Consider the following 16584-nt stretch of genomic DNA (forward strand, 5'->3'; position numbering starts at 1 on the left):
ACTGTACAGTATACATTGCAAAAACATTAAAAAGATAAAGTTTGCACTTTAAAACGCTTTAAAAGTTATTCTTGCGAGATTATTTTTTTTTAAATATACCGACGAAAAAATAATATTAAGCAATAACATTTAATTTATTATTTTTTATTTTATAAAAGTTGAAATAGAAACTGCAAGAATAACTTTGAAATGCCCATTTTTCAAACTATTTTTGCTAAAAATTCGAAGCTGTCATTTGCAAATTATTAACAGACTTTTTCCTTTATTAGTATTGGAGATAACTTTCTTAACAAAAAATATTGGAATTTATTCTATTTGAGATCCTAACAAGAACTGGAAATGTAATAAAATAAGCAGAGGTAACAGATTAAACTTCCAATTTCAGCATTTGAGTTAGAAGTCTCTTAATACCAGTTTAATGCGAGATAAATTGTTTGCACAGGTGGTTACTAATGCCTTAATAAGAACTTAGAACTTTCACACATAAAAAAAAAAAAAAAAAAAAAAAAAAAAAAACCTTAATTTAATTAAAGAAGACAAAAGTAAATATTAAAGAAAAGAATAACTCAGAATATAAATGTTTGCAAGAAAACAGAATGAAAAAATATTTAATTAAAATAGAAAGTAAATAGATATATATATATATAAAAGTTTGGATAAGAAGTAAAATCTTAAACTTATTTACACAAACAAAACTCAAAACAAATTCAGTGTAAAAGAAAGAAGAATATTAAACATCTTTATAAAGGAAGAAATCAGTGCTGTCCTTCAATTTCATAGTTCAGAGAAATTCTAATCATGCCCACTTTATGTTTTTCAGTATCAGAGTGATTTCTAAATAATTAAAAATGACATGCTCATATGTCTTATTTTAAAATGAAGTTGCTTGCACGTTGGTAAAATGTTATATATATGTCATGTTATGTTATTTGTACACAATTATGTGAAATGTAATGAGAAACTATTATTGATCCATTTTTTCCATAAAATACTCAGTTACTTTTTTTTGTAGTTAATAACAATTTTTTTTTAACTTTAATGGATGAAAATGAAAATTAAATCTGTATCATATCTATAATGTAAAGTGAGCTTGATTAAAAGTGAAAAACATAAAATTACGAGAATAGTAATTTCTTAAATTTAAAATGCCTTTTCTGGATTAAAAAAAATCACAAAAAACAAATTGCTACGAATTCTTCGGATTTGTATTTGTTATTAAAATATAGATATTTCTCGTTACTTCCCAATTTTTCGTTTTTTCGTTTTTCGTTCGTTTCGTTTTTTTACCGATCTAAAAACATTTTGTGATATCTTTATTTTCATTTTAAGATTAGTCACATGACCAAGATTTAACTGAAAGAGTAATTAAAGAAAAATAGGAAAATTCGCAAGGTTTCATGATATTTATGTTTATAAACTATGCTAAAAATTTATTTCAGTATATTGTGAATATGCATCATATTCTATATTTTCCAAAGTGAAATTATTTAGCTTCGTTTTATTCCTTTTTTTATACATAGTCAGTAAAATGAAAAATGATAAAATCATAAAAACAACTGATGTTTATCTTCCATTTTTTATGCCCTCCATTACATGAATTGTAATTATGTCACATTATTTCTAGTCTTCATGCCGCAAACCCTTTTTGATAGATCTTACTAGATGGTTTGTGCAATTTTTCTTTTTCCCTATGATGGAAAACTCCCACTTTGCTAATATATATATATTTTCAAATTCGGAAAAAGTGAAAAAAAAAAAAAAAAACATAACGCACCTTGGGACTAAAAGAGAATGACTCAAATGAGATGTTGATTTTTGAAAGATAAAGAAGAACAGCTTTGGAGTCCGCAATGTTAACATAAGTATCATGAGCATTTTTCTGCGAGTAATATGTGAGTGCCAATCATTGGTAACGAGTCTTTCTGATAGGTTTCTTAAAGTTATTCTACCATCCTCCTTCACTATCAGAAACAATGTGTTGATTTTTCTCTTCGTTAAAGAATTGCCTAGAGGCTTGAATACATCTTCACTTGAAATCGATTGTCTCTCTCTAAGTATTTTAAACATTTTGCAGTTGCGTTATAAAAGTGGAGCGACTGTTAATAAGTTACTGAGGTTTCAGACGCCACATTTTTCAGTAAAAAGAAAATTTCTGTGTGTTTATCATGTATCACATCCATGTTTTGGCTATGTCAAAAATGAAATAATGCATATTCGACCATTTGCTAAAGCTACATTAAGATAACTCACCATTTTTCTATAGCCATGAAAATGCTCCGTCTAATCTTCACTTATACCGCTGCGCATTTAAATTTTATTTCTTTCCTGATAGAACAACTCTCGAAAATGTAATGTAGAATCATAAATAAACGTACAATATTATATAAGCTATTATATTTCCTATATTATATACATTTCAGCAGAAAAGTTATTTTTGAAAATTATTATTACCTATTTGAAATGTAAAGTAATTTTTTGACTCTATATAAAATCTTTTCTTTAAAGACACTATTATATTTTCCTAAAGTTATATATATATTTTTGGTACATGTTTTTAAAATGGAATGGATCGCTTAGTTAATGCATGCAAAACACATTATAAATGTAAAAATATTATATAGATTTTATACATAGCATCTTTAATATATAATGTTCCTATCATAAAAATTTCGCTACCATGTTTCAGACATTTCTGTAACAAACTCTTTAAAAGTTTTATCCGTTTCTAATCTTTAAATATTAGTATTTTCGTAAATGGTAGTAAGAAAAGTTATGGAAACGAGTTATTCTGCTCGTAAATTTGAAAATTTAAGAGCCTTATACTTTACATTAAGGCGTTAAAAGTATAGGAAGGGTAAATATTATAGCGGTAGTAAGTCTCCAGACTAAATTTTCTACAAGTTTCGTTCGCTAACATTATAATGAAATGATCATTATTGAAACATAATATATACTTAAGTTCTGCGGTACGAAAATCTTTTTAATGACAGTAATTTTCAGACAACTAAATGTTAAATGCTAGAAAATATTATATTCAACGTTAAGATATCAGAACTTCAAGTTAAGTATTCTTTTCAAAAATATATTGCTATAACTTAGATTATTTTACCGGATTACGCATCTTTTTCGCAACAATTAAAGTTTGCTTTAATTCTTTAAGTTAATCAGTTTTCTTACCATATATTTTTACATAATAATTGTATTTCTCATATTGGCTACGAGAGAACGTTCTTTATATAACAATAAATTCATTGGGAAATTCAAAGGAGTTGATTCTAATTTTAAAAAAATGATTTTCAGCACAACTTTAAAAATTAAATTAATAAATAAATGAGAGAGTGCGGACAAAAATTCGCCTTTTTTGTTGAAATTATTAAAAAGAATATTACCTTTTGGTATAACAATGCATAATGGAACTACCTGATAGCTCGTAATTAGTTGAATAATATGTTAATGCTAGTTATTACATTAAAAGGGCAATTTTTGACAAAGTTATGATTTTTTTCTTAATGTTTGAACAGGTTTCTTTATGAAACTGTTAGAATTTCGTTTTCTAAGTCTATTTTTCTGGAAGTTACACTGATTTTTATATTTGCATTTATATACGCTTTAATGATGTTTTGCATCTTCAGATGCTATTTTCTCAAATTATAATCTGATAGAATTTTCTAACAAAAGACTCATAAATTAAAAGCCAATGAAAATTTTTTGTTCAGATTTAGTAGAATAATTTCTCAGCACGCTCTGTAGTTCCTGAACTAGAAAATAAGCAGTCAATTAATTTAGAAGTATTATAATTGTTAAGTGCTTCACAATGTGAAAATTTTTAAAAAAATTGTGTGTTTTTATCATTCAAACATCAATATTTCAAGAACTTCTGAGTTAGAAGATTTTTGAGTTTTACCTCTTTTTAATAATAATAATAATAATAATAAACTGCAATTTTTCCAATTTTTAAAACCTTTTTGCCGCTTAACCAGTCTATTTTTATTTCATTGACGTTTTTCAAGCAATTCAATTAGAACTTAGTCATATTTTTTTTTAAAAAAATAGAATAATGAGAGATAAATTGTTCATAAATATAAATTTCTCTAATTATGAATCTAGTAGTAACATATCATTTTTAGACATTAATATGTTTTCTGATATGATCGCACCGGGCTTACCAATGTGAAAATGAATACATTCTTCGCTGATACTTGATTTCCTGATAAGAGGGAATACTGCTAATTCTACTTATTACTTTCTATTAGTGCAATATTGAAGTTTTGAAAGAACTTAATAGTTCCAATATCATCCATTTCGTCTGATCGAGAAACACAATTGCGAGGTCAATTCTAAAATACTCTTAATATTGTTTTCAAACTTTATGTTAATGAAATCAAACTAGAAGAAAACCATTTCTCACTTGATAAATTTTATTTTGATGCATTGAAATGAAAGCGTAATACAGTAATGATTTTTAAAGCTCCTTAACTGTCTGTAATTAAAACTATAATTTTTGCTAACAAATGAATTTATTTTGTTGGCGAATAAATGTTTTTTTCTCATTTCTATCCTTTCTGTGTAAACAGAAAAAAATTCCCTTCAATATTCATTTTTAAAATTAACTCTAAATTATTGCTTTTTGCAACTGTTTGGACCTCGGCGATTTCCTATATATCAACAAAAAATGATTAAAACTTTTACATGGCTATTATTCATTGAAATGGTCTGAAAATGACTAATATTTTGATAATACAATTTTATTAAAGTAACAATAATATAAAACCATTAAATTAAAAAAGTATATTTTTTTGTTACTCTATATAATCTTTGAAAATTACATATTTCCAACAATTTTTATCTTTCTAGTTACTATAGATATTTTCTCACAGAATTCAGTGTTTTTACTGTTTATCTCTTAGCAAAAATGAAAAAAAAAAATCCGAAAACTGCAGCAGCATTATTTAGTCAATAGATGGCAATCAATGAATCGAAACTTACTTCTTATAACTATGGAAAATGTCCTCGTGACCGGCATGCCTTTTCCATAAGTCACTTCGCAGCTGTAAAGACCATCATCCACACCTGGCTGCATCTCCGTAATGTGAAGTGTACCATTTGCAAAGACACGTTGCCTTTGGTTTATGGGAAGTTGTCGCCCATCTGAAAGGGTATTTATTCGTGTTATAGATGTTAAAAGATAGTTTCAATAAGTATATTCATGTTAGAATAGATTGAGCAATTTTGAAAAAGGATGGATATTATTACATCTACAAATAAAAAAATAATTAAATTAAATCTGTTCATTTATATATAAATAGCGTTTTATATTTTCTTAAATGTCCAAAATAGTTCAAGATTCAAAAATTAAAATTTTTTATTCTAACATTTTATATTTTGTTAATAACATAATAATGATTTACCAAGTGAAATAAGTAATAACAATGGCGCAAGCAATGAGAAGAACAATATATAACTATAATGGGAATATTTGTTTAAAAACTGCAATTTTCTTTTGAAAATGGAAATATCTTACGTTTCTCTGTTTTTAACTAACAAATTTTAAAACTGTATTATCCAAGCTGAATAAGAAATACAATATTTTTTGTTTTGTCCATTTTTATTTCTTGAATTACAAACAAAAGTCGTCTAAAGTCAAACTTAAATATCTCACTCAATCATTAAATATCTCAGGAAATCACAAATTCATATCAAAATGTCTCCAAACGTTAATATTACCTACATTTATATTTTGAAATTACGTTAAAAGTAATTTGATAAAATAATAAATTTGGAATAAACTTATTTTATTTTAATTAAAGCAATAAAAATCTCAAATTATCTAAATAACAGGGTAAAATTATGGTTTAAAGTTTAGTTTCATATAAATAATGTTTTATTTTGTATAAAATACCTCTTTTTACTTCGAATCAAGGTTTTCAAATGCGATTATTCACCAATATGTTTTTATTCTAGTTTGAATTACAATATATACGATTATTCTAGATAAGATTAATCCTCATGATAAAATAATATATGCTATGACATAAATAAAACTGAACAATAGTTTTTGATTGTGAATAACCGATGATGACAGTTTTAAATTATTTTGAAAGTTTCATCATACATAAAAGTATAAAAAAGGTTTTTAAAAAATGCAAAAAATGTTATTTTTTGCTGCTTAATATGAAAAGAAGCTTCCTGATTAAAAATTAATACAAAATATAAGATCCTATCCATCCGACATATAAAAAATAATCTTCCGTATTAAAATGAAGTATATTTTATTTTACACATATTTTGCAACTCTATCACAACTCACCCTTTGCAGTCGAAAATTTAATTAGGTGCATAATTATTCAATTAATACATGACCTGTTTATTACATCAAAAAAATAAATACATACAACTGCTTTAAGTTGAGTTTTCCTGAAAAAGGAAGCTACATCCTTTTAACATTCTGGAGGCATTTTTAATAATTAAAATTAAAAAAAAAATAAAATAACAAAAGGATGCACCGACTTGAATGGTGGCTGAGAGAAGACGTTCGACTGCAAAGGGTTAATATATTTGTGGTAACTGTCAGTTTTGATTATTTTGTCTTGGGCCTATCTTAAACAATCAGTGAATTCTTTATCGAAGTCTTTGTTTTAGTTTATCGTTGATATTAACTGCATGTATAAAACATATCACGATAAATAACATATAATTTTTCTTTCAAGTAAAAACGATTAAAGGTGGTTTTAAAATGAATATAATATTTTTATTACCCGACTTCCTTTTCCTCTAAATTTTTAACTTTACTTATGTATTTATGTTTTAGCTCATAAGAAATATTTACAGAGAACTGGACTAAGAGGTTTATAAACTTTAATAAACATGAATATAAGTAAGAAAACAGTTTTTAATGGCACAACTGACATAGAAATTGAACATTAATAGAGCACCTGTCAATCCAGATTTATTTATTTTTATCCGGCATAAGTTGATACCACATGGGTTTCGGTATGTTAAGACATTCAAAAAATATTTATTTTCTTTGCTATGAAAATAATACTTTCTATGCAACTGAAATAATTCGTGACCTGCATTTTTAACGGAAAGCATAAAATATTTTGTTTAATCAATCCAATATATATCATTAATTAAACATTTTAATAAATATTTAAAAAATTAGCCACGCTTAAAAACATATAAATATATTCAAAAAAAATTTAAGAAAATCTTGTGCATATGAAAGCATATGCCTAGAACATTAAATATTGTTTACAATGTTACCAAAATGAAACGAGATTTTCTTTTACTAAATTGGAGTAAAAATAAGTTTTTACTAAAAAAGGTCAATTCCTTTCCACACACACATATTATATATGTATATGTATGTGTATGTGTATATGTGTGTGTGTGTGTGTGTGTGTGTGTGTGTGTGTGTGTGTGTGTGAGAGAGAGAGAGAGAGAGAGAGAGAGAGAGACTATATTTTATCATTGGAATTTTTAATCATATTGAAAATTGAGCGCAAACACATTTTAGTAACCATGCATATTATTATTATTATTATTATTATTATTATTGAGGACAATGAGAATATATATATGATATTATAATTATCACCATGATTTTAGCAAGAATCAAATATACAATAAAATATTGGAGTTAGAGAAAATGTATACTTTAAGGGTTAAGCTATTTTAAAAAGAAGACGTAAAAAAAGAAATATTTCTCACATCCACACATATATCAGTTGTAATAAAATGCGCTGTCGTATATTATTTATTATCATATGAAAGAATGTGTTTGAAGCAACATTCGCTGTACTTATTTTGTAAGAAGCTCATTCTTTGGAAAGAAAAACTAGCTATGCATTTTGTTATATGGATGATTTATGATATGGCAGAGGAAAGAAAATTGAATACCTGTATCAAGTGATAAATATATTTCAAAATTTTAAGCCTTCTTTAAAGATAATACTGTTCATACATTTTTATGAAACTGATTAAAGAAGTGATTGTCATATGCTTAATGATCCATTACAAATGTTACAAATAAATTTATAGGAACATTTTTTATATAATTATAAACAAAACATGGTTTATTTAAGTTCTCTGTTGACTTTTTTAGATATTATGACTATTATTAATTATTCAGTAACATAGTTTAATTTACATTTAAAATTACATAAATTTACATTTAAAAAAAATTTATATGCAATAAGGAAAATTGAAGCAAAATTGGATGCTCAGAATGTTAATACTATTTTTTTTTTTAATATCATTCACTAAAATATCTTACACTCTAAAATTATTACTAAAAATGCCATTAAATGAAAAATATTTAAAACATGCGTTCACACTGTTGCAGATAATTGTTAGATGAATACAAAGGGAATTTAGTACTATAAGCGTATAAAAAATGGACCGGATATAATTAAAAAAGATTCTTTCTTTCATGAGAAATGTGAAATTAGGTAACAAAAACATAGCTTAAGCACACATAAAGAACTTCACTAGTGGCAACTCGCAACACAAAAAGACAACAAATCGCATATTAAAAAATAGAAATAGCGCTCAAAATGCAAAACGAAAACTCACCATTGAATATAATCCTAGATAAGAAACTAGATTTTCACTTTAACCCTCCTTATTCATATAGATTTTTATCACGGTATATCATTTTCCAGTTGAACTGTGCCAGTGTAAAATCCAAAATGTTTGCATTTTTTTCAGATACTTCCTTTTTTTTTTTTCTTCTTAAAGATACAGGATTATCACAACATTTATTGCAAAAGTAAGCGACCTTAGTTTAGTAGTTATAGTGAAGCCTGTTTTTGAGACAATCATTAGGATTATTTTGCTACAGACCATGCAATTTTGAACCGCGGTCAGTTAACGAGGCCAACGGTTGCGCGCAATTGTTGTCTCTGTATTTTCCTCGTGTGAACAATTGAGACAACGTCAGTGGGACAATGGCAAATGGTTGTCTCGACGGGACAACCATTTGCCATTGTCCCATTACGGTCACGTGATTTTCCTGAAGTAGGCGTGACCTTCTATTACGGGCAATAGTTGGCCTCGTGTGAACCCACCTTTTAGGATATCTGAGCTAGAATCTCCCCCCCCTCCTATTCTTCAAAATTTCTCATTACACTTCGTAATTAAAATTGAAGGCATTTGAACCCGACGAATATTACATGCACCAAATCAGGCAGCTCTTCGGTTGAATCGGGGCCCGAATCTGCAGAACTAAAGAACTCAGACCTTACCACCAGACTTTCGTGGTCTCCAAAGTTACGGAAAATTGACTTGACATCAACTCGGTATCTATTAAGATTTTCTGTAGGTCTTTCTTTACTGCTTTAATCTTTGCTACATCAAACTATGTTGCAGATTCTATTTTTTTTATAATTATAAAATAATATATATATATATATATATATATATATATATATATATATATATATATATATATATATATATATATATATATATATATATATATATATATATTCTGTAGTTTTATAAGTATATGTGAAATACAGTAAAAATAATTTTTCATAGCTGATCTATTAATGTCTTTGTAAAAACAGAATTTTACTATGTTGTTGTTTACACTTAGAATCTTATGAAAAGTATTTTCAGTGTTTCTCCTCAGTCTGTGCTATTTAAATTGATGTGCAGTTGCGTTGAAAATAGATGCATACTAAGATCAACATGATCTTCAAATTAAAAGTTAAATAATCTATACATGTATAAATTTCCTAATGAAATAAATAAAATAATGATACTCTATAAGTGCATCGAATAGGTATTCAAAGTTTATTAATCCCTCATATATTTTTTTTCTATTCTGCTATTTAATAAAATGCTCTGTTACGATTTATAACTTTTTTGTTATTTATATACGCCAAATGAAGTCTTGATTTCAGACTTAAAGTTGAAAATATACTAATTGTATGCATGATGATGTAGATATTTAAATGGACAAAAAAATGCTGATTCAATTGTTCAAGTTAATAATCTAGACAAGAGATCGGGGAAACAGGGCCGCAGTAGTATCTGAGGTTAAATGCTTGAGGGCAGAAGTCTGACTTTATCTCATATGAAGACGATTCTCACAGACTTGCTTGCACAACTCATTTTTACAGGGGGCACATTCACACACCTTGCAGATAGAACAAAGTGTAATGAACAGCCATGCCCGAACCAGGATTCGAACCCGTGACGCTCAGATCGCGGGGAAGACTCGCTAACTCTAGGCCAATACGCCGACGTTGATTCAGTTTTTCCGTTAAAAGAAAAAGATTACTATTATGATTGATATGGTTTAACCTCGATGAAAATGCAAGTATATGGCATTAAATATCATAATGATATAATAACCATGCTTAAGTAAAATATAAATACCTAAACCTTTAACAAAGTGATTCTTTTTCTAAGCCTATTTAAATAATAAAAGAAACGCATCTATCTTCTTAGTGCAAGTTCTATATTATTTCCGAAGTGTTATTTTTATCTTTCTCTCAGACATATTATGAGTTATTTACTACACAAATATCTTACATGGAGAGATTAATCTGCCAATTTTTTTCCATGTTATTTTTATATACATAAAGAGAATACTTTATTTAGTCCTTTTGTCTTATTTATAGTTGTGCAATCTTTCATTGTTATAGGTAATCTCGAAATCAACCTAACAGTTTATTGTGGAAGAACAGTGACAACCTTTCTTTTTCTCCCAACAATGGGATACAATCATCGCATCGCTGACTTTTGAAATCCAAACAAAGACGAATTGATTTCTCTTCCTTTAGATCCAATGAACCCCTGAAGTGATTCACTGGGATTTCTATGAATTGTACCTGAAGGCAATTCTTTCTGTTTCTGAAAAAAACGAACTAATAAAAAATTATACTCTATAATATTTTTGCCTTTTCCATTTTTTCCAGACAATAAATGTTATCCTGGAATTTCTATAGCAGAATATTTTCATTTGTTGTATATTTTTATATTTCGCAAACAAAATGATTTTTTATTTCAAAATAGTCATTAGAGATCTATAAATTTTGATAATGCAGTATTGTCATTAGAATTTGAATCACATATAATACAAAAGAATCTAATATAGGCAATATATTTCTTCTAACAATAACAATGATTGCCCTTATGTGTAATTGAATTTATTTGCTCTCAACAATAGACCTGGACCTAGATATGTCAATACACCTTTAACTACCAAAGTTGGTAAACATATATTTTGAAAGATGGAAATGTTTAAAACAGAGATGTCTTTATAACTTTAATTAGAAATTTAAATAATTAAAAACAAAGCAATCATTTGGTAATTTTTAGGACTCCCAAAAATATTTTCACACAAAATTTTTTTCATGTTCTCTTAAAATTAAAATTAAAAAAAAAAATGTTTTATATCGCTAGTTTAATTGCCATGATTTTTTTTCTAAATTTTAAAAATTTATCAAAAAAATATTTTTGTGCTGGTTTTCAATGATAAATTGCCTTGTTGCACTGAAATTTTAACAGTATTTGTGGTTTCCTTAATTAATAAACTGTGCGATTTTCTATCGTTTTTGAAAGCTTTGGAAAAAAGATTATGTTTATGTAATTTACAGTGATAGTAATAAAGAATATTAACAGTACAAAGAAAGATAGCAGATGGATAAAACGGGCACTTAATTTTATGTCCTGTAATATTAAGTGTTTTGATAGAATTAGGATAATACAAACGCAAAATGAAAAGAGCAGGTATAGAGCATTTGAATTAGCACCTCTAATTCAATAATTTTTGTTAAGATTTAATGCTCAAAAATATTTCCTTGTGGTATTTACGCATAGTAATCTGGGCATAGGAGATTTAATTGAAATGTAAATCCAGCCAATACCCCAACAAATTGTCAATGACAGCTAGCAAAAATATACGTAATGAATATTGTCAGAAGAAATATATAAAATAATATAACTTACAAACATAAAAAAATAATTATTGAAATTCGAAACACCAAAAGTCCAAATTATGAATGATAAGTGAAAAAAATATATTTAAATTCAATAAATATAATAATAATAAATTAATAAATATATCAACTTTTATGGGAAAAGAATGAAAAGGAATGTTTTGAAGGATTGAAATAATCAAATAAATAAATTTGGATGGAGAAAAATGAAAGGCTGCGGTATGGAGGCTAAAAATTAACTTCAAAATCTAAGAATCTGATTAAAACATCTATTGCTTTACTTTTTTACACACAATAGCTAATATTTTATGCACTGTTATATAATGAGATTCACATTGTTTGAAAGTATTTTTCACACCTGATTAAATATATATAATATTAAAGGCACTATCGCTAAAGTGAAATGAAAATTCATAAAGGATCACCATTTTTTCTATAATTATGAATGTGCTAAAACTAAAGGCCCTTTACTGGATATTAAAATTCTTATATTGCATAGGTAAGCAAATTCTTTGTTAATATAGTCCAGAAAATTGTAATATTTACCGATTTAATGAATCTCTTAAGAGATTAATATGCATCTTTTATAGGCATAAATTAGCAATTATTACTTACGAAAATACAATTCTTTGAGTTTAAAATGAATCTAGAATATTTAACTGATATCATTTACAGAAACATTTAAATAGAATTCTGAAAGCATTTTTTTAATGTCTCTGTCTATACCATCATATTATTTCATAATTCTAGCAAATAAATCGTGGTATTGGCGGACAATTGCTTGGGATTTACATTTTGGAAGTGTTTCAACCAATCAAAACAGAAAGCTGCTTAATAATAAATCACTTTTGCAAAGCAGACAATTCTTGAATGAAACATCACATGTTTTATCAAGTACATTTCATGAATGCGTTGCGATTGAAAAGGAGTTCCATCTAATGATTCTCGAAGACATTATTCCACGCTCTTAACGAGTTCAAGATTCTGAAGTCTGCCAAACTTTGACTGTTTCCTCTTCTACATTCCTACCAAGCCTTATTTTATATTTCTAAAGTTATTGCTAATTTATTTATTTAGTTAGTTATTTACTAAAAGTGATGGATTCCTGCTGAAACCAAATTGTAGCTTGGATATAAATTTAAAATGCACAATAAAATATTTTTTTAATATTATTTAATTATATGTATATATATGCTTACGATATAGCAATATATTTTCCCTGTCATTTGGTTTCATAGTATGAAACAAATCTTTACGAAGTACTCTAGGAGATAGTAAATGAACGTTGTGTAAATGATTCCCGGCTTGGCGATAAGCTTGGCAAAGAATTTGGTCATGAAATGAAGATTATTGAACGACTGATGAATATCAGAAGATTGTAATGAAGAATTTTGAAAATGCTGAAATATTGGGGATATTTCTATTAGGATTTGAACATTCCTAAATTTTTTCAAAGATTTGATGTCTTGTGATCAAAATAATAAAATCGCAGATGCACACACAGGAGAAACGGAAAGGATTGGATTCTCTCTTTGGATTGTTTATCTCTGGTGAGTTCTCTTTGAATGTTTTGCGGTATCGCTGTTAAAAAATGATTTACTGCTTGCGTGTATGGTGTTAGTTTTTCCAAATGTTATCTTAGTATACGCTTCGACTATGTTTTGTTATCAGCATTTTTGTATTTTACTGCTATCTAAAACATTGCTATCCGTTATTGAACTTATTGGACTGTCCACCAGACATCCAATTTATAAATTTTGGTATATATATATATATATATATATGAAAGAAAGATCAATGGAAAGAAAAGAAAAAATTATAATGTCATAATATCACTTTGGTACTTATTTGCTTTCAATGTCCTAATTACATCGAGACATTTCCTAGGCTATTTTGCATTATGGATATTTCTAAATCCAAATTTTGTAAAAGTTAAAGCTGTAACATTAATTTTTTCACAAAAAGAATTAATATATAATGATCATAATTGAGCTGAAATTATGTTTTCCTCTTAGGGCTCTATTTTTTCATTGTTGTAGCTTTTAAGAAAGACTTTAATACCTTCTTTGATTTAATTTACATAATACCATCTTTGACAAGTTAATTTATCTAATATAAATTTTGTATTTCAATAACTAATTAGATTTTTCTAATTCAAAGTTTTTGAAAAATATTTAAAATTTATCTTTTTAAAGGAAAATAAAGATTTTTTCTAGAGCTTTCTTTCTGGATAAATTTATAGTTAAATTTAAAATAAATTTATACTGCGAGTACCACTAAATAAAAAACGTATCAGTATCAAATTGTTTACTGATCAAAGCCAACTAATCAAAATTTTTCAGCCAACTAATGCAAAATTTTCTTTTAACTTAAAAAAAAGCATATAAAAATTAATTGGAAAATTTGATAAATATTTATAATTTTATTAAATTTATGTGGTAAATGCATCTATATTAATTAAAATTTAAACATAACGATAATAGATACTTGGATGTTTTATAACATTGTTTTTACAATTTGAAAACGTTTTTTCAGTTATAATACATGTTTTAAGGCAAAGGATATTCGATTTTTTATTAATGAAAAATAATGTATAATTTTCATAATACTTATAAAAAGATTGGTGGTTAATTTTTCATTTTATAAACTTATTTACATATACAATGAGATTTTAATGATATTAATTTTAAATTGTCTTTCGATCCGCCATAGCAGGTGTACAAAGCAAGCTATTTTATATACTTTGTCTTGTATATGAAATGAATTGCCATATTATTTCTATAAACCTTATAGAAAGGTTCGTCAGTAATATATACATTACTTTCCTGAAGTTTCGTATGATCAGATAAGTAGAGTGCTGTTCTGAAGTAGTCTCTATAACAGCAAATGATCCTTTTAATAACTAGAACAATTCCCTCTCGAAAACATTTCCCGAAACAGTTCATATCGTCAATTTAGAGTTAAAAAATGCTACAGGATTAGGTGACATAACATTTAATACCCATGAATAAATGACAGAACAACATTTTTTAGCATTTCATTCAAGAACATCCTATAAGTTTTTTTTTTTTCCCTAAAGCTGATATTCTATCAGATTTGTGCCAAACAATGTGTCATTCCTTGACTCCGAAATATTTCTATTCACTATGTTGCCTAGTGAATTCTCAATTGATCGCAAGGTTTTATTATATACGATAGCAAACTGACTGGTAAGGATTGGACTGGTATCGTTGTAGGGAAGAATATTGTAGCGGTTTGTGATAAGCGAGGATAGAACCTGGGACCTTGTGGTTCGCAGCCGAACCACAAGACAAAAGCAGTTGCCTGTGCTTCGTAGCTGTTAACTGACTTATAAGCTCTTCACCACAATAGTCTCAAAAAACATTAATTCGGTAAAATCAACATGCAGTATGCAACATGTACATAATATTTTATATATGAATTACTGATTTGTATATAACTTCTTTCATTTTGAAGTTGTCTCAGACGTTTGTAACATTAGGATTTTTTTTTTTATCTCAAACAATTAATTTAACTTGGAGCTTTTTTTAGAAATCTTAGTCTTAACTGAAGCTTCTATTTAACTGAGAAGTTAATTAACTTCTAATTAACAAACTCGGCTTTCATTTGCAACAATTACGGTAATATAAATCGAATTAGAAATATTATATTAAAATATAAAATTATTTATCATAAAGATCGTGTATAACTTTTTATAACAAATTATAGCATTTATTTTAAAATGATTCCTTTCAAACATTGTTTATGTTTTAGAAAATGTATTTCTTTATATAATATTTCACATTTTGGTAGTCTAAATAATGTACATTCAAAGAAATGTTTTGTTAAAGTTGTAACAATTCTTAAGATATGTAAACGTACTATTTTAATCAGATTTGATTCATATCAGCATTAAAAAATTTCATTAATGGTTGTGTTTCTCAATTACATGATGTTATATTATTTACATTAGGAGGTTCTTTGCATTTTTTTTTGTTTATATTAAAATAACGTAAATTTATTTTTCTGCCGTTGATTCGATTTGATGTATTGTGGATTCATTAGCTTCTCTGAATTTTATGCATGCAGAGTTTATTTAATTAGAAATTCAATTCATTCTATTGTTCCAATTGCTGTCTATTCTAAAATATTCTCTTTTGTACTTCAAAGTACTTTTTTTCTGTCTTTTAATCCATTACATTTGACATACTTCATCAAATATGAAAATGAAACTAAATCAATTAGAATTTTATATTATCCCCCCATTATGTTTCGCAAAATTGAAAGTTTAATTATGAAGTTTGATTAAATTATCATTAAATATAATGAAATAAATGCAAAATATGGAAAATACTTGCCGTGATGATGCATGCATAAGTTATCGTCAGCAAATCCCAAATAGCGTAAGTAGTATTTATTTAAATACATTATATATTAGATTTAATTAATTATATATTAGATTAGCAGTACAGTATTCATAAATTAAATCATTATTATTCGGTATATTATAATTATATACTATTTTATGTATATAATATTCAACTTTTGCATAAAGCCACTCGATACATTTAATTGAATGAGAGTTGCGAATAATAAAACATGGATTGTAATAAAAAATGGCTATCATAGCCAC

General features: G+C 26.6%; 1 protein-coding gene across 4 annotated transcripts in view; it reads right to left on the bottom strand.

Moving 5' to 3' along the window:
- Positions 1-16584, bottom strand: part of LOC129981662 (cell adhesion molecule Dscam2-like) — a 391964-nt gene that overhangs the window by 140661 nt on the left and 234719 nt on the right. For all 4 annotated transcript variants that reach the window (XM_056092595.1, XM_056092594.1, XM_056092593.1 and 1 more), the window contains one exon: positions 4987-5148. In XM_056092595.1, coding sequence (XP_055948570.1) covers positions 4987-5148 — 162 coding nt within the window. The remainder of the gene's footprint in view (positions 1-4986; positions 5149-16584) is intronic.

Source organism: Argiope bruennichi, chromosome 8 (assembly GCF_947563725.1).
Source record: "Argiope bruennichi chromosome 8, qqArgBrue1.1, whole genome shotgun sequence".
NCBI classification, from domain to species: Eukaryota; Metazoa; Arthropoda; class Arachnida; order Araneae; family Araneidae; genus Argiope; species Argiope bruennichi.